Source organism: Puccinia triticina, chromosome 13A, assembly GCF_026914185.1.
Source record: "Puccinia triticina chromosome 13A, complete sequence".
Classification (NCBI taxonomy): Eukaryota; Fungi; Basidiomycota; class Pucciniomycetes; order Pucciniales; family Pucciniaceae; genus Puccinia; species Puccinia triticina.
This window is the reverse complement of record NC_070570.1, coordinates 3,314,905-3,340,113: the sequence shown is the minus strand read 5'-3', so window position 1 is coordinate 3,340,113 and position 25,209 is coordinate 3,314,905. Positions and strand designations below refer to the sequence as shown.

The following is a 25,209-nucleotide window of genomic DNA, read 5'->3' as shown; positions in this document are numbered from 1 at the left end:
TTGTACCACATTTGTAGAGAAGTTGAGCCCCTCTTGATGACTGGCACAGATGAGAGGAGGTCTCAATGACTGGTGGTCTGTACCGGTAAATTGAGGAGAGGTTTAACTCCCCTCGATGACCAGATGGCGAGGAGATATGAGTCCACTTGGTGACCGGTAAAGACCAGTCATTGAGAGGAGAATGAGTCCCCTCAATGGCCGGTCTGACTGGTCATTGAGAGTTGCAACTCCCCTTGATTACCGGCACAGACCGTTCACCAAGAGGATATCTAAGCTGATCTGAGTCCCCTCGATGACCGGTACAGACCGGTCATCAAAAGGTGTGACTCCCCTCGATGACCGGTGCAGACCAGTCATCGGGTGGAGATCTCAGTCCCATCAATGACCGGTGCAGACCGGTGTTTGGCAGGATATCCAAATCCCCCCAATGGCTGGTCAGACCGGTCAACCGGCCATTGAGGGGTGTGAGTTCCCTCAATGGCCAGTCAGACCGGTCATTGAGAGGAGTGAGTCCCCTCAATAACCGGCACAGACCGGTCATTGGGAGGATATCCGAATCCCCTTGATGGCCGGTCAGACTGGTTCCCTCAATGGCCAGTCAGACCGGTCATTGAGAGGAGTGAGATCCCTCAATGACCGGTGCAGACCGGTAATTGGAAGGAGTGAGTCCCCTCAATGACCGGTGCAGACCGGTCATCGGGAGGATATCCGAATCCCCTCCATGGCCGGTCAGACCGGTCAACCGGCCATCAAGGGGTGTGAGTTCCCTTGATGGCCAGTTAGACTGGTCATCAAGAGGAGTGAGTCCCCTCAATGACCGGCACAGACTGGTCATCGGGAGGATATCCAAATCCCCTCAATGGCCGGTCAGACCGGTCAACCGGCCATTGAGAGATGTGAGTTCCCTCAATGGCCAGTCATCGAGAGGAGTGCGTCCCCTCGATGACCGGCACAGACTGGGCAGCGGGAGGAGATCTGATTCACCCTGAGGAAAAAAACCTCTCAAGCTGACCTGTAAACACTCGGACGAGTGTGTACAGGCCAGCGTTCTGTCTGCCCAGGTGGAGGGCCCTTGCAACACGTTGTGGTGTTCAGGTGGTTGCAAAGGATTTCAGCGACCAGGTTTTTTTTCACCTGGTGTCATATGCTAGCTGGGAGATACTTAAAGGGCTGGGGTGAAGCTGTTTGTCCCCCCAGGGGATCTTGTTTTGTCCCACCCCCTCCCTGAAGGCCCCCTATTTCACTTGAGTAGGCCCCTTCTTGATTTGAAAAAACAAAAATTCTAATCTTGAACAAAAATTTAAACTTCAAACTCACACAAAACAAAAAATATGACCACAATCAAAACACACAAAAAAATAAAATAAACTCAAACAAAACAAAAGATTTACACTTAAAAAAACAACTCTAAACTCAAACAAAAAAACAAACTTGAACTTTTTAAACTTAAAAAACACAAATACCAAACTTTTTATTTTTTGGCCTGCAATTTCAATGAAATGCAGAATTAACCCATGAAGTCAGTTTCTGTGAAACTGTGGTTTTAATAAACTTGGATTGTATTATATTTTTGATCAAGGTGAAACTTTTTGGGATATGCAAAAAGGGCATGAATTTATTAATTTCTGTATCATCCAACATGAAGTCACAATTTTCACTGGAATATATGATTTCCTACAATTCAGTGATTGATTTCAGAAGGCTGATGAAATGTGATTTTGTTCCTTTGAACTCAAAGCTTCCAAGTGATTCTGCTCATCCAAGTCACACACAAGTTTATTCATGGTTAAAATCTAAGGGCTGAGCAGAGAACTCTACAATAAGGATATGAGATTCATAAAATAACTTGGTGGGCAGTTACATTTTATGTATGCATCAATCATAAAAGTCTAAAGTTTCAATTGCTGGGGAATCTTCATCTTACAAAATCTGATTGCTGAAATTCACTGCAAACAACTTACAAGGCTCTATATTTTTATGATATAGGAATGCCTAGAGTAAAAATATGCCAACAAACTTTGAACAAAGCTTGCCACATCACCATCTCACATTTCAATCAAAGGTTCACTTTCAATCATGAATTATCAAATCAGAAATGATAACTTAGAATAGGCCAGGCTCATTCATTCACTTCCATTATGAAATTCTTGGGTATCTCCAGAAACAAACATGAAATATTTGAATAGTTGAGACTATTTCACAACAACAATGAAATTCTTAGATCTTTAGACTCTGTCAAAACCTACATGAGCTCAAATTTCATTTACACAAGCTGTGGGCTTGCTTGGACATTTGACTTTTGGATGTTTCAGTCAGAGGCTGATACAATAAGGTTGGCCCTTTGCACCCAGGTACCTGCAGTGTTGGCCGTTACAGCACGTTACTGGGCGTTAAGTTTACAATGATGTAGGCTTGGGAAAAAACATCAAGTACACAGGTTACATTACAGCTAACACCCAGACTGAGTCATTACTGAGTACAGTAACGGCTGGCAAAGTAAGGAAATACAGTGAGGGTACCAATTTTGTCCCATTATGTAATGTACATCACATCCCAGTGTTGCGGCCTGTGGGCAGGTATTTAAATATATGGCGGGTACCTGGGTGCCCACCTTTTTTCCCCAAAAAATTTGGACACCCACAGCGGTAAGTATTACCCACTTACACGCACCCTGCCAGCAGGTACCGGGTACCAGGACCCATCTCTAGTAGAGATATCATCAGGTAGCCGGGCCTTGTCCATGGTACCTGCCATTTTCAGTCGCCATTGTGTGTGCGCTTGTACTGTTGGATTACGTGTAATCCGACAATATAATCCAACAGTACGAGCGCTGAGGCGCTGAGGTTGCTCACCACCAACCGCCTTGTGCGCCTCAGCGCTTGTACTGTTGGATTACACGTAATCCAACAGTACAAGCGCTAGGAGCGCTGAGGCTGCTCACCACCAACCGCCTTGTGCGCGCAGGCCAAGTGCGCCTCAGCGCTCGTACTTTCAGATTACGCGTAATCCGACAGTACAAGCGCTGGGAGCGCTGAGGCTGCTCACCACCAACCGTCGTGTGAGCATGTTTTCCACCTCAGGCCTTTGACTTTTCTCCAAAGACCAAGCCAATCCCCCAAACAACCCTTACTACAACCCAGCCAAGAAGATGAACTCTGAAACCATACAAGCTGGACTGAATGTCGAAGATTCAAATGCAAAGAAAAACGTCAGCAAATCTGACCAGTAAGAGAGAAGGCGTGTGGAGAGACAGAGATGGATAAAGATGCGTGTATATACTTTTGGCAGATGAGTCTGTATGAGAAGAGAGAAAGCAATGATGTCAGTTGCAGAGTGATCCCTGTACTGACACAGCTCCTCATGGTTGACCTTGTCAGTAAAAGCCTCAGCGACGGCGGGATTATTACACAGCAACAAGAGAGGCTGGCAAGTTGCGCTGGTTTACTCACCAATGCTGGGTGAGACCCAGGCAGCAAACAAGAACAAAAACCTAGCAATCGAGGCCTCCCAGCAGGCTGTGGCCTATTTCAACGCCAATGGCCAGTCGGCATCGATGTATCAGGCAATCTGCTGGGTTAAGAAATGCGAGGAGAGGCGGGCCTTGGTAATCCTGGAGCGGTGGCTGACTGATGGACACTGTATCTGGCCATTGCTGCCAACGTTAGAGAAGCTGGAGAGGAATGAATGAGGAACAGGCAATCAGCATTGAGAACTCAGATCAATTCACAGAGCCAAAGCAACATACCCTTGGGGGAGAACCAATAGACCACCTTGAATAGTTGATTGACTGAACCAAGAAATCATGCATTGCCTGGGGCGAGTGAAACTCATTCTGGAGATACACTGGTGACCAGCCCACCGCCAGTGAAGGTTTAAACTCAAACAAAAGCAAGACGTACAGGTATATGATCTAGGTGTGATATGATTCCTATTGGTTAGTGGGTACGTGGGATTGGATACTGTTCTTGGGCGAAGTTGTACTGGTCCGTTGGGTGGACTTGCGGGCGCCAAGATCAAGGGTGGAGCAGTAGGTATGATTTCGGAAACGAGTGGTCGATAAGAAAATAGTCCCCTTCAGTACATTGCAAATTAATCAAACTGGGGATGTGGTCCGCTTGTTAACGCATGCTGAGCTTCTGCGGGCCGCAGCTGCGGGCACAGTGAGTTCGATGCGCCTGTGGCCCAGGTGAATACAATATGTTTCGCGGCAATGTGCCGAATTTTTGGATGCATTGTAACGCAACACCAGATAGATTTTGTAACGTTGGTTGATCTGAAAAAAGCGGTTATCAAAAGCCTAGATACGTTGAATGTTATGGTAACGGCAAATTCCCGCAGAATAAAATTAACAGGGACTCAAAAAAAAATGTCAAAAAATACAATAAGTGGTAGTTAATCAACATCCTGACCTCGTTAAGATTAGCAGAGTGGTGCTCAAAAATACGAGTCAATAAGTTGGGCAATATCTTCCAAATATCGTAGCGTATTGCAACGGCCCACCGTTGCTCTTGTTGGTATTGCAGTTGGGATTTGACACCCAATTTATTATTGTTTTCAATCATTTTTTTGTCACTTGAAGGCTTTGATATTGATCTGTTGTTCCCTATTTTCAATTAGGGACTTGAAAAATCAACTCCCAGAAATTAAATTTCCAACTCCCAAAAGTTGGGGACGTTGCAAAGACCGCTGTTTTGATGTCCACCCCGGGTCCTCAGGACCTAATTTTGGTCCAGAAAAAATTTGGGAGTTGGAATACAAATTCCGCTATCCAGAATGGCGGGCCAAAATTTAATTTGACAAATATTGCCAGAAATAAAGAAAAAATTATATCCCCCCACTGGGCCACCCAAAGCCCTTCAAATTTTTACAGTGGGTAGAATGCTCTATAATGCACACATGGATAGCTTCATGGCATTAGTGCACCCCTGTAAAGGTGTGTACTTCAGTGGCTCCAATTTGGCTGATTTCATGTTAAGGAAATCTACCAGAACCTTATCCATGGTTTTCCAAAGTGCACCAAAATTTCAGTGGGCAGAATAGTTGATAGTGCCTCGGGCACTTTTAACAGTGTCACTGGCACAGTTAATAGTGTCTCCGGCACAGTTAATAGTGCCTCTGGCACAGTTAACAGTGGTGTCTCCGCCACAGTTAACAGTGTCTCTGCCACAGTTAACAGTGTCTCTACCACAGTTAACAGTGTCTCTGCCACAATTAACAGTGTCTCTGCCACAGTTAACAATGTCTCTGCCACAGTTAACAGTGTCTCTGCCACAGTTAACAGTGTCTCTGCCACAGTTAACAGTGTCTCTGCCACAGTTAACAGTGTCTCTGCCACAGTTAACAGTGTCTCCGCCACACTTAACAGATTCTCTGCCACAGTTAACAGTGTTTCTGCCACAGTTAACAGTGTCTCCGCCACTGTTAACAGTTCCCAAGGCACTTTCAAAAGTGCTGGAGGCACTATTAACTGTGCCAGAGGCACTGTTAACAGTTCCAGAGGCACTTTCAACAGTTCCAGATGCACTATTAACTGTGCCAGAGGCACTTTTAACAGTTCCAGAGGCACTTTCAACAGTTCCAGATGCACTATTAACTGTGCCAGAGGCACTTTTAACAGTTCTGGAGGCACATTAAACAGTGCTGGAGGAACTATCAACTGTGCCGGAGACATTATTAACTGTGCTGGAGACACTATCAACTGTACCAGAGGCCCTCAGTAGCGCACCCTTTTCCTGGGTTGAGCTAATGCCATGCACTTTACCATCATCTCTTGAGAGTCTATTCTTCCCGCCATAAAATTTTGGTGCACTTTGGGGCACCGTGGCTAAGGTTCTGATAGATTTCCTTACCATGAAATCAGCCAAATTGGAGCCACTGCAGTACACGCCTTTACAGCGGTGCACTAATGCCATGAAGCTCTTCATGTGCTCTTCAGAGGGTATTCTCCCCGCTGTAAAATTTTGGGGAGCCTTGAGTGTCCCAATGAGGAGATATGATTGTTTCTTTATTTCTGGCAATATTTGTTGAATTAAATTTCCCGGCTCCCATTCTGGATAGCGGAATTTGTATTCCAACACTCAAATTTTTTCCAGACCAAAATTAGGTCCTGAGAACCCAAGGCAGACGTCAAAAAGCAGTCTTTGCAACATCTGCGACTTTTGGGAGTTGCAAATTTAATTTCTTGGAGTTGATTTTTCAATTCTCTTCAATTATTTAGTGTTAAATAAATGAAGGGAGTTGAAAAATCAACTCCCAACAATTGATAAATCAACCCCCAAAAGTTGTTTACGTCCCACAGACCGTCTCGGGACATCCCCCCTGGGTCCTTGGGACCTTGCGCGGCCGCAAAAGCATTTTGGGAGTCAATTAATTAATTCTCCTGTCAAGGATGGGAGTCAATACATTAATTTAACAAAAAATGACGGAATATACAAAAAAAATTATATCTTGTCACTGTTGTACTCAAACACCCTAAACCTTTTACATCAATCTAAATACACTCTTTAGAGAGTATTGCAAGCTTCACAGCATTAGTACTCCTCAGGGAGACCCTGTGCAGCCAGGGGGCGGATTTGGCAGATTTCCTACCAAGGCAAACCCCCAAAAACCCATCTACAGTGCTCCAAACCGCCCAAAATTTTTTCTGCTATAGGAATACACTCTTTCAAACATATTTTAAGCTTCACGGCATTAGTAATCCTCAGGGAGACTCTGTGTAGCCGGGGGGCAGATTTGTTGGATTTCCTATGGGGATGGCTTTATGCACTCCAAATATTTACTACATGCACTCCAAAAAAGAAGTGAACTTGTGTTTACCCCAATAAAGGTTGGAGTGAGCAAAGGTTCACTGCAAAAGTGGGCTGAATTGGAGTGTTCAGAAATTTACTGCAATATATATTTGGAGAGAACCTTTGTTCACTCCAAAAGTGGGCTAAATTGGAGTGTTCAGAAGTTCACTCCAATATTTATTGGAGTGAAACCTTGTGCACTCCAAAAAAATGGAGTGTAAAATGAGGCACTCAAACTGTGGAGTGGAGCTCAACCCACTCCATGTTTTTATTTGGAGTGTGGACCACTGGGCACTCCAAGTAAGTGGGACCAGAGATTCCCCTTGAAAAAGAGCATATAAATAGGCTCAGACTCACCCGAATCTTTGGGGCCTAGTCTTAAGGGGAGGAATGTGAGTGTGGTGGAAGTCACCAGGAAAAAAATAGTCACTTGATGGCAAGTGACATGATGCAGCTTTGTTTTCTGCTCCAGAGCTACTCCAGCGCTGCTCCAAGTCTGCTCCACCAGCACTTGTAGAGCTTGCAGGACTGCAACAGAGCACTCAATGTGGCACAGTCAGCTGATCCTAATTTTTTCCCAGGAACAGCTGAGCAGTAGGCATTGACTGAGCCTGGGCCAAAGCTGAGCATTGGCTGAGCCTGGGCCAAAGCTGAGCATTGGCTGAGCCTGGGCCAAAGCTGAGCATTGGCTGAGCCTGGGCCACAGCTGAGCATTGGATATTCCAAGCCTGAAACAAATCCAAGTGTCAGCTGGACCAAGAATATTCCAAATCTGAGCATCAGCTTAGCCAACAATGGTCTAAAGCTGAGCATCATCTTGGAAAAGGCTTGTGCAGAGCTTAGGATCAGCTGGGACAATACTTTTCCAAAGATTAACACCAGCTGGGCCAAAACTTTTCAAAAGCTGAGCATCAGCTGAGCCAATGCTGGTACAAAGCTGAGCATTGGCTGAGCCAAGGCTGTTCTAAAGCTGAGTATCAGATGTTTTGAGACTATTCAAAAGATTAATATCACCTGAGCCAAGTCTGTTCCACAGCTGAGCATCAGCTGAGCATCAGCTGAGCCAAGGCTGGTCCACAGCTGAGCATTGTCTTAGCCAAGGTTGGTCCACAGCTGAGCATCAGCTGAGCCAAGGCTGGTCCACAGATGAGCATAAGCTGTTACAGGAGTGGTCAGACTCAGAATCTGAGCATTGGCTGGGCCAAGATTTATCCAAAGCTGAAAATCAGCTGAGCCAATACTGGTCCAAAGCTGAGCATTGGCTGGGCCAATGATAGTCCTAATCTGAGTCTAAGCTGAGCCATGACTGAAATAAAGCTGAAAATAAGCTGGGCCAGGACTGGTTCTGATCTGGGCAACAAAGCTGAGCATTAGCTGGGCTCCAAAGCTGAGCATGAGCTGGGAGCTAAAGCTGAGTATCAGCTGACCAGAAATGGGGATCAGTGGTGCCCAGCAAAAACTGAGGATCTCCTGTGGAAATTCTTAAACTGGTTAGATGGTGGGTAGATGGTGGGTAGATGATGGGTAGATGGTGGGTAGATGGTGGGTAGTCCGCTGGAGCTGGCATGATGTCACTTGTCATCAAGTGACTATTTTTTTTTCCTGGTCAGTTTGTCTGTAGTGGGGAGGCAGGGTCTCCAAGGGTCAAAGCATGACTTGGTTTATCTGGAGCAGTTGCTTGGAGTGCATGGATGTATTTAAAATAGGTGTAAACTCCATTATTTGTTGGTGTGCACAGTAGTACACTCCAGTATTTGTTGGAGTGTGTACCAGTAGTACACTCCAATCTTGAAACATACCAAGTTTCAAGATTGGAGCGCACAAGTTTTCACTCCAATAAATATTGGAGTGAACTTTTGAACACTCCAATTTAGCCCACTTTTGGACAGAACAAAGGTTCACTGCAAATATGTATTGGAGTGAACAAAGGTTCACTCCAAATATATATTGGAGTGAACAAAGGTTCACTCCAAATATATATTGGAGTGAGCTACTGAACACTCCAATTTAACCCACTTTTGGAGTGAACCTTTGTTCACTCCAACATTTATTGGAGTAGACACAAGTTCACTCCTTTTTTGGAGTGCATGTAGTAAATATTTGGAGTGCATAAAGCCGGCCCCATTTCCTTCTAAGGCAAACCCCTGAAACCTTATCTATGGTGCTCCAAACGGCCCCAATTTTTTTTTCTATAAGAATACACTCTTTAAAACATATTTTAAGCTTTGCGGAATTAGCACTGACCCTGTGTAGCTGGAGGGCAGATTTGGCGGATTTCCTACTAAGGCAAAACCCCAAAACCTAATCTATGGTGCTTGAAACAGCCCCAATCTACCATAAGACTACACTCTCTAGAAAATATTTTAAGCTCCAAGGAGGTATTCCAAATCAGGAACACCTTCTATTGACCGTGTTGTAGGTAGCGCAGCAAAAAAGTGCTATTTTTTAGTGTAGTGTTAGTGCAATTGCACGTATCTGTGCTAAAGCTACGCTAAACCTAAAATAGCGTTTCACCCTGTGCGCGTAGACTTAGCGCAGATGTGCGCGATTGCGCTAACGCCACGCTAAAAAAATAACACATTTGCGCTGAGCTACGCTACACCATGGTAAATAGAAGGTGTTCCTGATGTGTAATATCTCCTTGGAGCTTAAAATATTTTCTAGAGAACTTATTCTTATGGTAGAAAAAATTTGTGGCTGTTTGGAGCACCATAGATAAGGTTTTGGGGGTTTGCCTTAGTAGGAAATCCGCCAAATCCGCCCCCCAACTACGCAGGGTCTCCCTGAGGAGTGCTAATGCCGTGAAGCTTAAGATATTTTTTAAATAGTTTATTCTTATAGAAAAAAAAATTGGGGCCGTTTGGAGCACCGTAGATAGGGTTTTGGGGGTTTGCCTTAGTAGGAAATCGGCCAAATCCGCCCCGCAGCTACGCAGAGTCTCCCTGAGGGGTACTAATGCGGTTAAGCTCACAATGCTCTCAAAAAAGTGTATTCAGATTGCTGTAAAAGTTTTAGGGTGTTTGGGGGTTTGCCTTAGTAGGAAATCGGCCAAATCCGCCCCGCAGCTACGCAGAGTCTCCCTGAGGGGTACTAATGCGGTGAAGCTCACAATGCTCTCAAAAAAGTGTATTTAGATTGCTGTAAAAGTTTTAGGGTGTTTGGGTACAACAGTGACAAGTTTTTATATCCCGTCATTTTTTGTTAAATTAATGTATTGACTCTCATCCTTGAGAGGGGAATTAATTAATTGAATCCCAAAATGCTTTTGGGGACGTCCTGAGACAATCTGCGCAATTTAATCAACTTTTGGAAGTCGATTTATTCATTCTTGGGAGTCAATTTTTCAACTCCCTAAATGAAAACAGCAATTACATGTTTTATTTCTCTTAATTATCCTGTAGCCTGGTTAGTTGTAAAATGACTAGTGGTCATTGAAATCTTTCTGTTTCATTCCAAAACTGATATTTTTTCTTGATAGAATATACTAAAAAAGAACATCAGCTTTGGAAAGACCAACATAGCTGTGTTGGTGTTCCAATCATTGCAAAGCTGTGATTCTTTATTTATGGTGCTCAAAGTTTAGATTTATGCATGCATGTATGGTATTCAAAATTGCATAAGTCTTTTTTACATAACAGCATAAACTGATAATTAGGCTGGGAGATGTCATCATAAGTTTATGCATGTTAACATGTTCCCAGAATAAATTTGGCTTATACTTTTATGTAAAAAATAGCGTATGCAATATTGAACACCATAAAAAATGTGTAAATCATAAATTCATGAAACTTTGTTGTCTGGGAAGCCAAAGATTACAAAAGCAATCCTCTGCAAACAAAGTTTTATGAATTTATGATTTACGCATTCATCCAAGTTTATTAAAACCACAGTTTCACAGAAACTGACTTCATGGTCTCATGCTGCATTTCATTGAAATTGCAGGCAAAAGAATAAAAAGTTTAAAATTTGTGTTTCTCAACTTGTTTGTTTGTTTCAAAGTCTATTTTGTTGTTTGAGTAAATGTTTTGTTTTGTTTGAGTTCAAAGTTTTTGTTTTGTTTTGTTTCAGTTTAACTAGTTTAATTTGTTTTATTATGTTTGAGTTTAAATTTTTTGGTTTGTTCAATTTTTGTTAATTGAGGTAAAATTGTTTTTTTGTGAAATCAAGAAGGCGCCTACTCAAGTGAGTACTAGGGCCTTCAGGGAGGGGGTGGGACGAAACCGGATCCCCTGGGGGGACAAACAGCTTCCTCCATGCTCTTTAAGTATCCAACCTTGCCATGCCCCCCTAAGCCCTCACACCCCACCTCCTTTGCCAGGGCCCTACAGGGCATACAATACTGGCCTGTACACACTTGTGTACAGGCAAGCTTCAGAGTTTGATTACACTTGACGACCTGGGGCTGACGAGTCAGGGTCATCGGGATGTGTAATCCCCTTGATGACCTGCAAAACCCCTCGATGACCTGTCAGACGGGTCATTGAGAGGAATGAATCTGAATGAGAAATCAGCCCTGTTGATGAGAGGAAGAAACCTCCTGATGACCGGTCTTAAACCACTGATTGAGAGGTAGAGATGGCCGGCCATCAATACGCATAGGTCGTAATTTCTCTTGACGGCTGCCACCGGTCAACAAAGAGAGCTATTCCTTGATGGCCGGTACCGGTCATCAAGCTACATACTCAAGCTCTCTTGAAGCCCTTTGTACCGGTCATCAAAAGTGCTCCACTCTCTCAATGGCCCCGGTCTCCCAAGGAAGAGTCACATGTGACATGGCTCTCTTGGATGACCGGTACATGCCGTCAAGAGAGTACATGTATAGCTATCTTGAATGAGCGGTACCAGTTGTTGAGGGAACTCTGTTGATGGCCGTGGTACTGGTCATCAAGAGCGCTGCACACTCTCTCAACGGCCGGTACCGGTCATTGGAGAGAGCTATGCACACTCTTGATGGCCGTTACCGGTCATCGGAGAGAGCTATGCACTCTTCATCGGAGAGAAACATGCACTCTCTTGATGGCCGTTACCGGTCATCGGAGAGAGCTATGCACTCTCTTGATAGCCGTTACCGGTCATCAAGAGTGACACACCCTCCCTCAATGGCCGGTGCCGGTCATAGAAGGAGCAATGCACTCTCTCAATGGCAGCGGCCATCAAAGAGTTCTATGCACTCTTCATCATGGTTTTGATGGCTGCAAACCAGGATGACAAGAGAGGCCGCCTGAGCATGGGCGCCCGCTTTTCTCAAAACTTCCGCTTTGGCCGAACTTAGCTAAGTCCCTCAATTGGAGGCGCGCAAGCGCTGTTGCGAAGCGACCCTCTGAAGGAGGGACTTATGCCCTACCTTGCAAAAGAGTAGGCAGCAGATGTCTGTTTTCAGCCTTTTTTGCTTGTCCCTCCGTTGAGGCTACGCAAGGACAGCTGGGGCCAAGTCAGATGCTTGAAGAGATAACCAAGAAGCATGGCTCTCTGCTGGTATCTTTCTTTTACCTGTAACACATGAGCTTGATTTTTAAAAAAATAAATAGGAGCTGCCAGGTTTTGACAGGTGTCAAAAGTATGGCTTTGAACGAGGCCTGTTTGAACAATTCCCTCCCAAAACCCATGAACTCTTTTTGTTTCATTTAGGATTCAAGAGTGTTTTTGAAGGGATCCGATCTCAGGAAGGTGGAAAGTGAAAGGGCAGATGTAGGCGGACAAATCTGTCTTCTCAGATTTTCAATGGCCTTTACTTGAGTGGAGATATCAAGAGTTGAAGATTTTGAAAATTTTCCCCAGCCAAATGGGATTTCTGTTGCCTACTGTTTTGCAAGGTAGGGCGTAAGTCCCTCCTTTGGAGGGTTGCTTTGCGACAGCGCTTGCGCGCCTCCAATTGAGGGACTTAGCTAAGTTTGCGCTTTGGCCCCGCGGGCCGCCCCCCGTCAGGAGACCCGGGGATAGAGAGGAGTGGGAACCACCCGGTTCCGGAATCTCAGTGTTAGGCCGGAAAACTGCAGCCAAGCTTAACACAGGGGCCGAAGGGCCTGCCCTGATGACCCTCTCCCAATGGCTGGTACCCGACATCAAGAGAGCTAAAAATTCTCTCAATTGCCATTACCAGTCATTGAGAGTGTTACATAATCTCTTGATGGCGGGTACCTGCCATTTGATAGAGTAAGACTCCCTTCAATGAGAGCTGCCAGGCATTCAAGAGAGTTACACTCTCTTCAATGAATGGAATTTGAACCCAGAATTCAAAAGAGTTAAGCTCTTCAATGAATGGTACCCAGAATTCAAAAGAGTAATATGTACTTGCTTCAATGACTGGTGCCCACCATTTGAAATAGTTAAACTACCTTCAAGAACCAGTAACAGACATCAATATTTCTATACAATCTCTGAATGATTGGTACTAACCACTTTGCCAGATATAAGATTTCCACTGTACCCCAAAAAGTGCAGCGGCAAAGCTGCCTTGGCCTCTAGTGCATGCATAAATCTCAACTTTGAACACCATAATTGGTGGTTGTATGAAAAAAGTAAACCTGCTTTGGAATGAATCTTGTATTTTTCCCAGCTGGAGCAATTCCTCTCAATAAAGGGTTCAAGAGTGTCACCAGGAGGAATACCTCTCAGAAAACATTCCAAGACCCTGCTTGCCAAGAGGAAACCCTCCCAGCAAACATTTCATGATTGTGATTGCCAGGAGGAAACCCTGGAAACAGGTAAATACGTTTCTTGCAGGAGGAAACCCTCCTGCCCTGGCAAACAGGTAAAAAGATCCTGCTGGCCAGGAGGAAAACCTAACAATTCAAGATCCTGATTGCCAGGAGTGAGCCTCCCGGCGAACAGGTCATTAAATGGAGGTTATTTCTATTACTTAATAAGGGCAAATCCAAAGGGCAAAGGCAATCCGGTCAATAAAGTACAATATCCAAGAGAAATTGTGATGATGAACAATGAAACAAACAATCATACCCTCCCAATTTGAAGGGATTTTTGTAGATTGGCCTCCTTGTCCTACATATTTATGTTCATTCACTGACAAGCGTGATCAAAGCTCTGGCTTTGTATGAATGGATGCCAAAAAAGAAAAAAAAAAGACGCTAAATTTCTACATTCTCACAAAATTTCAAGTTTCATTTTGAAAGTATTCAAAGAGAATTTGGAAACGGAAATGAGATCAAAATGAAAGATTTTTGATTTCAAAATCCTCTTGGAAAAACTTCAAACAACAGGGTGCACATATAAACAATTGTGCATCCCTGAGCAAGTAGCCTGCCGGAGTGGGCAGGCAGGGGCAATATGTCTGTGACACAGGCAAGCTGGATAGAATTTAGCTTGCCTGTCTGGACCAAAAATGAATCCGCACACCTTGCCAGGCCAACACGCACACAATGATCCCCCTCCCAATGATTGACTCAACAAATCAGCTCCTTGCCACCTGGCTTTGGAACAAGCAGAATAACACACTATCAAAATTATACATCCGTGCTACACGTCAAGCATATAAGTGTGCCCCCAGATGGGAGCCTTGGAATTGTCAGAATACAGAGGCTGATGCTCTAGACGCCAAAAGGCACAGGGGAAAAACAAACTCTGATGCAACGCATTGTAAGCCGCGAGTTTCATCCCTTCAGACTTAAGCCACACAAGCTAACCCTGCTGTATCGTCATCCCTACGACAGATGAAATGAGTAGCAACTCCCCAAGGGCGCAAGGCATATTCAGACAACGTAGCAACATCAGGGCAGCTCCGAGTTCTGAATCTTTGATCTCATGAGTAGTTAAGAGGCAGCTCCCAGGCTTGAGACAAAGCATCAGACTAACACTCGCTTGATCTCACAGATCACTGTTGCACAGAATATCCACCAGCCCCACAGACCTAGCATCTCGAATAAGTCCCTTGACTAACAAGTAAGCATAGCAGTGTTAATCCAAATAGCAGTAAAGCAAATCTCTGATAAAGAGATGTTGTCTTATAACAGCCGTAACAGGACCAACTTGACGTATCCCCAAGACGTTCAACACCGTTAAAGCAAGCGTGCAGAACACAAGAGGTACTTATCCTCTTGCAGCAATAAAACATGTCAAGGCATTAAGCTAACGCAATGCATACGCCATTGCAGTCATCCATTCTCATTGTTCCTAGCCAATCCCTTCTCCATTCTCCCTTGCAAAGACTTTGTGTCCAACTTTTCAGTCTAATTTTCTTCTTTCATCTTAATAACTCAGAAGCGCGGCAATCTTGCCTGCTCTTAGGTGAATAGTCCTTTCAATTCTTAAATCAGTCAAGACTCTAAGACCATTGCATTTTCATTGTATATAATTCTGGATACAAGTTTTCTAATCTGAAATCAATCTTAGTTGTCACAAATTTTACAGGAATGACCCCAACATTCCTCACATTTGATTTATCAAATACTTCTGCATGTTGCTGGCCAATTTCCTTTGGCTTGCAGACAGCCTGCAAGACATCCTTCAGCTCAATTTTTTACAGCACAGAGAACCTTTACCCGTGGAGGCTCAGGCAGCAGTTGGTCTTTATAAGCTTGGCCACAGCTCTTGCTACGTTACGATTGTCCATGTCTTCAACATTGGGAAAGAAACAGCGGGCAAAGCATTGGAGAGGTTTGTTCTTGCTTTGCTTGAGCTCTTCCGGATTGATACTGTCAGGTTAGTTATATCCAAATCATCTCATGTGCATATGTAATGTACTCTGACATTGGGTACATCATCTTCCCTCAACTAGAAAATACTCCACAATGGGAAGAAATCAAGGAGTCATCTGAAATTAAACATGTTATCCCTGGTATTATTGGGGCAATTGATGGGGCCCACATCCCATTGGCTATGCCGGCCAAGGATTTTTGGAAAGGTTTTGTCAACTAGAATAGTTGGGCATCAATTGTCTTCCAATGTGTTGTTGACGGAGAAGGCAAATTCCGTAATGTACATATTCATACTTGCTCATTTATGCATCCTTGAGTTTGGCTCACTCACTCTCTCTTGTATTTGGAAGCAGGTCAGCGGTGGTGCCCCGGGTTCCATGCACAACAGCAGACTGTTTTGGCGATCTCAGCTTGGCCATAGTCTTTCACCTGCAGCCCCGGCGCCACCAATGATCCCCCAGGGATTGTACCTTATTGGTGATGCAGAATATCCTGGAAATGTCAGGATACTGGTTCCCTATCCATCAGTATTGCGTCCCAAAAATGTGGACTTCAAATTCATCCACTCTTCAACAAGGATGGTAGTCAAGAGGTCTTTTGGGCAGGATTCTGTATCCTCCTCACCGCACAGAAGTCAAAGCCGGTCCAAGCAAGGAACAACACTTTGCGTGTATGATCTTGAACAACCTCCTGAACAAACGGGGCGCTCTTTATCTGCAAGTCTGGGACAAACAAAGCAGTCACAAGGCTGCATTTGGAGAGGTAGGAGCTGCCAATGCCGTGGATGGAGCAGTCACACTGCAAAAAAAAATGCCTTCACCCCAGTGATTTTTGCTTTTTTTTTTAAAGGTGAAACACAAAATTTCACAGGCAGTACAAGATGGTTGACTTGCAAAAAAATAAGTCCATTTGCGCATGCAGAATGGTGACTGTTTATTGGTGAGATGTATAGAATCAAGAGTATCCACTTTGGGGTTATCAAGAAAAACAGATTTTCAGAAGGCCATTCTTTTTCAGAGTAGAAAAGAGAAACTTAAGTTCCTTTGTTGTGTATAAATTTTATTTTTTGTTTTTCAACAATTTCATCATTAAATATATTTAGATAAACAGGAATCAAATCTTATGGAAATTTTGGCAGCCCAAAGAAAGCACAGTACTTATACATTAAGCTCTGTTAAAACTGGTTGTGAAAAACATATGTTCAAATGGCAGTCGTAATCTCATATGCAATACACTTGAATTTATAATTTTTCACGCGCTCCACACTCAGCTATGATCATCAATTCAACAAATAACCGCGTCTAGCAAGCCAGGAAGTTTGTAGGGGCATAAATTTAGGGGAGAATGGAGGGGACAATCAAGGAGGTATCGGTGGGGGCGATGCAGGCTTTGAATGTAGTAAATGTAGCCGGTTGAGAACCATTGACCGTTTCCTGGAGGTCGTGTTGCTAGCTAGCTGTCCTCTCCGATCCTAGTTTGGCAAAGACTTCGCGGAAGTCAGCAATACTCCGCAGAATAGATGCAAGATCACCACTGGGCAGAGAGGACGAGGAAACTCACCAATATGTGTCTAGCCATAAATCTGCCCCCACGCGACCTCGCCTTCGTCATCGGTCTCATCCACTTCATCGGCCTCATCTTCTTCATTGATCTCAGCTTCTTGTTCGGGTCGGTAGACATTGTACCGAACACCTTCGAACTCGACGAAGTTGCGATGTTCATTGAGCGCCAACAAAATTGCCTCGAAAAGTCTCAGGAGGGTGCGTCTCCTTCGAAGTCGAGGCGGTATGAGAATCCTCGGGCAGTAGTAGTAAATTGCCCACATTAGGCTATTGCTAGACATCCGGGTAAGTGGGTGCAAAATTCCTCGTGGGCCGTTGTTCATGTTGTAAGGCACTTCGCGTACAAATTCAGACGATGTTTGATTTCTATGGCCTGTTGTTTTGGAAGGAGAAAAATTGACGATAGCTGATGGAAGAACGTTGTAAGATCTTAATCTCCACTGACACCAAATGAAAATGGACTGTCATGGATCTGGCCGCGGATGTGTGGTACGAACAAAACAATCATTCAGATTGGATGGCAAATCTTCTCATCTTTATTGAGTGGAGATACATAACATAGCGAGTGGGTCCCAACAGGAGGCGAGGGACGAAGTTACACATTGTTTTGCCATCTGTGCCATGAAAAGCAAATTTTGATTGATGCCACATTTTGCAAGTCCAACCCTTTCCTCTCTTGACAATTTCGCCTGCTGCTAGCTAAAATCAACCAAAACGTTAACCCTGGAAAATCTCCCCTACACCGCACATAATAGAAAGCTCCGAATTATTTTGACATCTACTTGAATCATCAGAAAAAGGAAAGACGTGCCACAGGTTACTTGAGTATGAACCCTCTACCCGCGCAAGAGAGTCATGAATTACATGTTCTTATGAGAGCTCTGGGCGGCACAGTACTCGAAATTTCTCGTAAGTTATACCATTCTGACGCTGGAAAATTCATCAACCTCCCCCGTTACGATCTCCCTCTCATCTCAATCGTTGCTCCTTTGCGGCAAGGGTTAGACTTTTGTGGTGTGCAAACGCGAATGCTTGAAGGCATCGAGCAACAACTTGCGGATTTGACGCGAATCGTTTCTCAGGGCTGCGATCGCAACTCCAACTCCGTTGCCACTGGCACCAGCGTGGCGGCAGGGGCTGCCAAAGTCGGAGCGGAAGAACCCCAAAACAAGGTCAACGATGGCATGGGAGAGGCCAAGCGAATAACTAATGAGGACCTCAAAGCTGACAACCAGAAAAGAAACGACGCCGCGGGGATTCATGAGGATTTGATCCTAGACGCACCGGAACCGCCCACCCTTCTTAATATAACAGCGGCGAGAGAGGAAAGGAGAGCGGAGCGCGAGTGCTTCATGATACAAATCAATCGAACCCTTCGAAGCGCCGAGGAAACAATTGAAAAGGCGAATAGGACAATTGCTGAAGTCAGGAATGCCCTGGTCACGGCGAGAGAACCAGACAAGGAGGAAACTGGCTGGACGGACCATTGGCAAGCGGCCGAGACGTTGAGCGGGCTTAGGCGATCAGTGAATGCAAACAGGAGGTTTGGGGACCAGGCAGCCGGGTTGCATCAGTCAGAGAGAAATGACGACTCTTTCCGAGGGGCAGATTTCAACAAAGCGCGCTTAGGTCTTGCGGCAAGGGCGGGGTACAAACACCAGGACGTACGGAGCCAGGTCGACGCCAGAAGAACTTATAGGCGAGGTTATTCCGGCGGGCAGGAGCAGGGCAGTTCAAAGCGAGCTAGATTTTAGTGACCTGAGTAAGATATATGCGATTTTGCCAGCTTCCATGTGGTTTTCTTGCTGACTTGTGGCTCACGGTGATCAAATTTAGGTCGAAAATTCCAAAATTGGTTGGCGGATTTTTTGGCGGCGTCATCCGGTTTCTAGTCTTCCAATTTCTTAATTCACCGTGTGTGCAACGCTCTTGCTGCCACTTTGCCGGTCTCTTTGAGACTCTGCTTGCTTCCGTTCTTCTATCTCAACCGCGGATACGCCTACCTCGTTATCAGTTGTACTTCTCATGTTCCTCTTCTTCCATTCAAGTTCTCTTCGTCTCTCGAGTTGGACTGTATACCGCCCATGCGTTAAATTCCATTTGCCTATTGTTTTCATCCGATTCTTGGCGGAGGTATGGATTTGTGTCGCCCTACAAATTTGTGAGAAACAAGGCAGACTGATCGGGGTGCTAGTTTGTTATGGCAGCTTGGAACGAGTGACATATGACCTGTGTTTTTCAAATTATATTTCATTTCTGTATTACGGCGGAAACTTGGTTTACAGTGAATTATTTATATTTGGTACCGAGTCAAAAACACTACTTAAATAAGGCGGGTGCTGCCTCTTGAATGCGCTTCAAAGCGGATGAGAGAACTTCTGGTAAACTATCAGAGAGTTTTAAAGCGGCCTTGGTTTGGCGACTTTGCTGCTGTAGCCAGACGGGGTCATAGCATTCCTTTGGGACTTCCTTTGCTGGTTTGATTAAACTGATAGTCTGGCCCTCGCGAGGACGACGGCGGACTCGAGAAGGTGATCCTCTACGTCCAAGGACTTCGCTACTTTCTTTGAGCTCTCGATACCTGTCTAGCAAGATAAGGATGTTTTCCAACTCGTTACTTCGCCAGGGCAATCTCTTCGTTTTACAATACTTCTGGCGATACTTCGAGAGGATCGGTGTGGGTATAGCTTCTTCGTCAGTTTCATCATCGCTACAACTTCCGCGAATTATGGGTACCATATTATTGAGACCACCAATCTCTGCGGCCGCTTCCAAGCGAGATTGCTTAAGCTTAGGGATGATCAGAGTCATTAGTGTTGATTTTTGGGATCTGTTGTAAGCTGTGTACATACATTGTGTCTTCGGACATTGCGAAGTTGTTTTTTATTCTGCTCGTCTCGATGTTCTGGGCTCCACGTTTTATTCTCACGCCATCTTGCCAGCAGAGAACAGTAGGTAAATTAGTAAGTACACGTTGGAAACAAATAAATCAAGCCGATTATACGTACAATCGGTATAATCTGTCTTTGGCATAACCCTTGATTGCCTTCATAACCGCTTCCGGGGTCTCTTCCTCAGGCTGAAGGCCGTTGTATTCCTTACACTTGACCAGCTCAATAAAAATATCGGTTGCAATTTGCCAACAGAATTCGTTGACTGGATCTGAAATTGGCTGGCGCAAATCCGGACGGAACCGCTTCATTCGCTTTGAGGCCAACATATTTTTCATGATCACCAGCTGCTGCTCTGTAGCGTGCGTGTGCGCAGGCCCCCCTTCATCGTCCGACATAGTTTCGTCATCTGAATTGGAGTTTGAAGTTTCACCGAACCAGCGGTTTCTTTCTGGGGAAGATGGTGGGGAGGGGGGGCATATACCGTGGCGGCCAGGCGTCCAAGCAAGAAGAGCCTCCATATGTTGTCGGATCAGTTCCTGAGTTTTGTTGGTACAGGTTAAAAAATGTCAGATTATGGAATGCGCGAGGTATCTTGATAGAGAAAGCTCGAACAACATACTCCAAACTTTCGCTGACGCGGAGGCAATGAAGAGTCCGACGTGTCAGATCTCCTTTTTTGGGGTTTATTCCTACGAGCTGCAGTTCCCGCGAGTGTATCCTTGTCGTAGCTTTCCTGTACTTTTTCTGAGATGGCTTGGAGGGTTTCTGTCATATCGCGCTGGTTACTGAGAACGGTGTTTATATCCTCCTGGAGGTCTGCCGTCCTTTTGGCAATGTCATTGACGGACCGGATTAAAGTAGCGAAGGGGTCTGCGCGAGCATGATTCGGGCTGTGAGGGCCCTCCGCTGCGGCCATTTCGATATCGCGGCTTGAGTTTGCAATTGGTCAGCTTTCAAATCACACAACTACTGTCCTGTGAGAAGCGAAAACTTACTGGAGCTCATGGCTATCAGGATTTTCTGAGGTACCATGAGAACAGTGCACCGCTTCGCCTTCTGATCCAGGGCGGTGGGGAGGCGGACCTTGATGACTGTCAGACGGAAAAAAATTGACGTTGGTGCTAGCCAGCAACAATGCTTAACTCCACACCAGTGAAATGATATACAACTCACATGGTGCCCCAATTCACATCAGCTGCAGGCATCTTGTCCGGGGTACCCAAAGAAATAAGGTCTGCGACTTCCTCGGCGATGTGATCAGTATCACGCAATGGAGCTGTAGCATTCTTCACGGTTGAGCTGCTTTCGCCTGAGCTGCTAGATCGTTCCTCGTGCAAACTGCCGACATCCTGGGAATGAACCTGCTCTTGAGCTCTATCGACTACGTGGGAAGGCCCCGGAAGGGGAGAGGCTGTTTGGATCACACAAGCAGCAGAAAACATGCCCCAACGTCAGTGCATACGAATACAAACAAAAATGTCACAAATTCACTCACGGATCCGTTGAGGGCTCAAGGCTTCATCGCGCAAACTTTCGGGAATTCTAGAGAGAGGGATCTGCTCTGAAGTCGGAGGTCTATTGTCGGAGTTTGAAATCCCCGCAAACAGGGTAGAAGATCCGCTTTTTTGAACTGAGGATAGTATGAGGGGCGGTTAGTTCAGTTGAGTACAGCGGCACACACAACTCACGCAACGTCACGGGTAATAAAAAAGCAAAATCTGCTTACTTAATGGCGCAAATGCCATGCATAATCTTGCCAATTCAGCATGCGTTTTACCAATAGTGCTCCTGATCCCGACCAGCTCCAGGGTATCCTTCATCTGTTCAAGCGAGACGTTCGCGAAAGCTGATGCGGTGTTGCTACTTGAGGTCACATCATGGTTTGTAACTCTCCCACCAGTTCCCCCGGCGTTGCCGTGGCCCGCATTGGTCGTCTCTGATGCCGTCGCTTTCCCTTTTCCTTTTTCTTCCCGAGATAGCTTGGATTTCTTCTTGCCCTTTCCGACATTTTTTTCCTTGCCCTTTCCGACATTTTTTCCCTTGCCCTTTCCGTCCTTTGATGCCTTCCGTTTTTCTTTGCCCTTGCCGTCCTTCGTCGTTTTCTTCTTCTTGGATCCCTCAGCTCTCCCTCCACTATCATCTTCACAATCGCCATCGCTACCGTTCGCCAGAATAGCCTGTATCTCGCTTTCCGTCTCGCTAACAATGTCGTCTAGTTCACTGGATGCTTCTGACAAGTCGTCGGTTTCGCCGCGGTACTCGCTGCCGTCGCTAGACTGCTCTTCTGCATCGCTTGGAATTTCATGATGTTTCTTACGCTTCTTTCCGGGGGTCGGCTCTGGGGATGTCGAACCATCACTGTCACTGTCGCTGATCAGATTGGATTTACGTTTCCTCTTGGTGGGAGGTTCTTTTGGTTTGTCGAGTTGTTTTGTGATTGGAAGAGTTCTTAGTCTACCGCTGCGCCTCGGAGGTGGAGCCATAGCCCGCTAGGTAGGGGTCAATGAGTGGTTGGTTGGGTTTGGAGGGCACTTAGTTGAATTTGCAAGGGATTGAGAAGGATGCGAGCCCATCATTTATCCCGGTCATAGATAAGATGATCAAAGGGACATGCAACCCGAGTGAATGCAATTCAAAAACTGGCGAATTCAATTTTCGATAAAAGGGAAGTCCCAACGGCCTGACGGACAAGCAGGGACTAAGTGTTTGAGTAGCTCAGGATGAAAGAAAGGGAAGTGGCGAACTGTTAGCCTTACTTTGGTAGTGCTTCCAGCCTACCTTTGCGGCTACGCTCGGGGGTAGCTTTCTGGCTAACGGGACTAAGTGTTTGAGTAGCTCAGGATGAATGAAAGGGAAGTGGCGAACTGTTAGCCTTACTTTGGTAGTGCTTCCAGCCTACCTTTGCGGCTACGCTCGGGGGTAGCTTTCTGGCTAACTCCAAGGCTACAGGCTATCTTGCAGGCTACGCCTACACCCACGATGGACAGAGGCGAACTTCCAGACTAACATGTTGTATCAATGGCTAAAATATATCAATATGCGCAGGATAAAGCTTGGCCAAGCGGGCGCGCAGAGTTGTGACAAAGATCGAATGTTAAGGGCTCAGATGAGCAGCAAGCAGCAATTATGGTTAGAATGGAACCAACAAGAAATCCCTCTGATGAGGGAGGCAAGTTTTCGGAGCTCAAAGCCCCAGACATTTGCTAAGACTAGAACAGGTAATCCCCATTTGATGTAAAGACCAAGGCGTTGGGTGGTTGGGCAAAATAAACCATAAGTTGGTTGAGGAAAACGCGACAAATTAGTCTTGTATTGGGTGATGAGCTCATACAAACTTCAATCCAACATTGTTATTGTTTGCATTTGGTTATTGTAGTTTACCAAAAGCGCAGCATTTTACTATCGAGGAAGCAGTATCAAGTAGCAAGGAGAGATTAAAAGCACGCGAACTACAATGTGGTTGAAATCTACAACGTTTTTGAAGTGTACGACAAGATCCAAAGTTTATTTATGTTTGGATTGTTTGTAGTTGTGCTCGGTGCTTGCCTGAGTCACAGTTGTACGCTTCCGGCCCCCCGGACCACTGTTGGTTTGCTCCGACGCGTGTTCAAGTGCTTCTGAACCGGCGCGCTTCTTATTCAAGGTACGGAAGTACAACCTTAGCGAGTCTGTCAGGTGACCATTGCTTCGATTCGCGAAAAGGTTAGAGGGTGTCGTGAACGAGGTTGAAGATTCGTTGCCTTGAAACGAGAAATGGGAGGCAGAAGCCGTCGGTCCGGGCACAGGGGCAGGAGCTAGGCCCGTATCAATTTAATGGATTGGATTGGTCAGTCAACGGATCACACGTATGGGGGAATCTGATGAAGTTGCTCACTTTGTGGTGAGCCTGGGAGCTCGCCAACGTCCCCCCCTTCTTCAGTCATGATTCCCATCTTGTTGATTAGCAACGCCATACTTTGAATGTGAACAATCTCGTCGTCGATCTGCCTTAAGTTCCGATTTTGACTCAACGATTGTACTACTTCGGAGTGCAAGCGGCCGTCTTCCAAGAATATCTTTCCTCCCAAGGCCGACATAGCTTCTTGGACTAATGCGAGTTGATTGGAACGAAGTTTAAAAAGTCTTGCCTGATAGGTGGCGACAACTGAGGTTTTTTCCTGGTTGGTAAAATTGGCGGATCTCACAGCCGCAAGGGCAAAGCCAACTTGATTGTGCAAACGTTTAACAATCTGCTCCAAATCATTGCATGTCTCTGTCTCGTCTAACTCGGGGGACAGTTTCTTGCTAGTGTTTCTCGGAGTCGGAGGTGGTCCCGTAGAATCATCCAATCCGACAGCTTGGGCTTCAAGAGCCGCAATTCTTTCAAGCAATTTGTCGAATTGGTCTGAACAGCGCTCAGGGCATTTAAGATGGGTAAACTTTAATCAACATCCACCGAATTTCCACGGAGGAGAGGAATTCAAGAACACGACTCACCACGAAATTCGAGTTCCAATTGGAGGATATCCTCATCGGTTCTACGCGGATGTGCTCCAATGCGAGACGCTAACCAAAGCAGTAAACCATGATCAGTTTTTTTGGTATACTTCAATCAAAAACGGCTATACTGACCAAGTTTTTCATGTTGCCCTTCTAAGCTCATGACTCGGTCACCAAGGACCGGCAACGTTTCTTTGGCCAAACCTTCTACACGTTCCTCCAATTCATGCAAGCGCAGAATCCAGTTGCGCAGATCCAGATCTGGGATGCAAAGTAAAAAGAAGATCAATACACACGTACACACAAAATTTTAATTTTCACGTAAATAGTCAAAAGATCACAACAAACCATCACCGACGAAGTCGGATATTACGGGCTCAGGATTGTGGGAATTCGATATCTGGGTTCTCGGGTGGGATTCAGACAACTTACTCATTTTGTCGGCGAAAGCAGAGCAGCTAAAGAATTCCTTAAGACTTTTCAAGCTGAGGGAAGGCGGGCAGGATAGAAGACTTGTGACAGTTTTGGGAGCTGGGGCGAGAACTAGTGAGGAAGTTCAAACAGGCGGGCAATAAGTAAAAAAAACCGTACATAAATGAGGATGTGTATTTATAAGGCGTCCTCCGCCACTCCAAAGAAATTGTCCGACTTTGCATGTACATATCAACTTGCAAGTTGCATGCAATCCAGGCTGTTGGCTTTCCCCACCCAACTGCCAAAATCGTGGGCTCCCTTGATTGGCCTGGCAGCCTCCGCCGCTCCAAAGAAATTGTGCGACTTTGCATGTATTCACTTGCAAGTTGCATGCCATCAAGGCGGCTTTCTCCTCCCCACC

At 45.4% G+C, this 25,209-nt stretch overlaps 5 protein-coding genes across 5 annotated transcripts; 1 reads left to right on the top strand and 4 right to left on the bottom strand.

Moving 5' to 3' along the window:
* Positions 1-3,558: 3,558 nt before the first annotated feature.
* On the bottom strand, positions 3,559-3,831 carry PtA15_13A313 (uncharacterized protein; the record flags this gene model as incomplete). Its single annotated transcript, XM_053162499.1, has 2 exons — positions 3,559-3,670; positions 3,746-3,831. The coding sequence occupies 2 exons, from the start codon at positions 3,829-3,831 to the stop codon at positions 3,559-3,561; spliced, it is 198 nt and encodes a 65-aa protein (XP_053026468.1).
* Positions 3,832-16,796: 12,965 nt separating this feature from the next.
* PtA15_13A312 (uncharacterized protein) lies at positions 16,797-17,282 on the bottom strand (the record flags this gene model as incomplete). The annotated part of the gene is made up of 2 exons (XM_053162498.1): positions 16,797-16,910; positions 17,037-17,282. The coding sequence occupies 2 exons, from the start codon at positions 17,280-17,282 to the stop codon at positions 16,797-16,799; spliced, it is 360 nt and encodes a 119-aa protein (XP_053026467.1).
* A 546-nt stretch (positions 17,283-17,828) lies between these two features.
* On the top strand, positions 17,829-18,755 carry PtA15_13A311 (uncharacterized protein; the record flags this gene model as incomplete). Its single annotated transcript, XM_053162497.1, has 1 exon — positions 17,829-18,755. The coding sequence occupies one exon, from the start codon at positions 17,829-17,831 to the stop codon at positions 18,753-18,755; it is 927 nt and encodes a 308-aa protein (XP_053026466.1).
* A 565-nt stretch (positions 18,756-19,320) lies between these two features.
* Positions 19,321-22,378, bottom strand: PtA15_13A310 (uncharacterized protein; the record flags this gene model as incomplete). Its single annotated transcript, XM_053162496.1, has 8 exons — positions 19,321-19,791; positions 19,854-19,935; positions 20,010-20,431; positions 20,515-20,824; positions 20,891-20,986; positions 21,069-21,306; positions 21,391-21,525; positions 21,622-22,378. 8 exons carry the CDS (start codon positions 22,376-22,378, stop codon positions 19,321-19,323), a joined length of 2,511 nt encoding a protein of 836 aa, XP_053026465.1.
* A 1,021-nt stretch (positions 22,379-23,399) lies between these two features.
* On the bottom strand, positions 23,400-24,810 carry PtA15_13A309 (uncharacterized protein; the record flags this gene model as incomplete). Its single annotated transcript, XM_053162494.1, has 5 exons — positions 23,400-23,689; positions 23,770-24,279; positions 24,372-24,440; positions 24,507-24,635; positions 24,723-24,810. The coding sequence occupies 5 exons, from the start codon at positions 24,808-24,810 to the stop codon at positions 23,400-23,402; spliced, it is 1,086 nt and encodes a 361-aa protein (XP_053026464.1).
* Between the last annotated feature and the right edge of the window lie 399 nt (positions 24,811-25,209).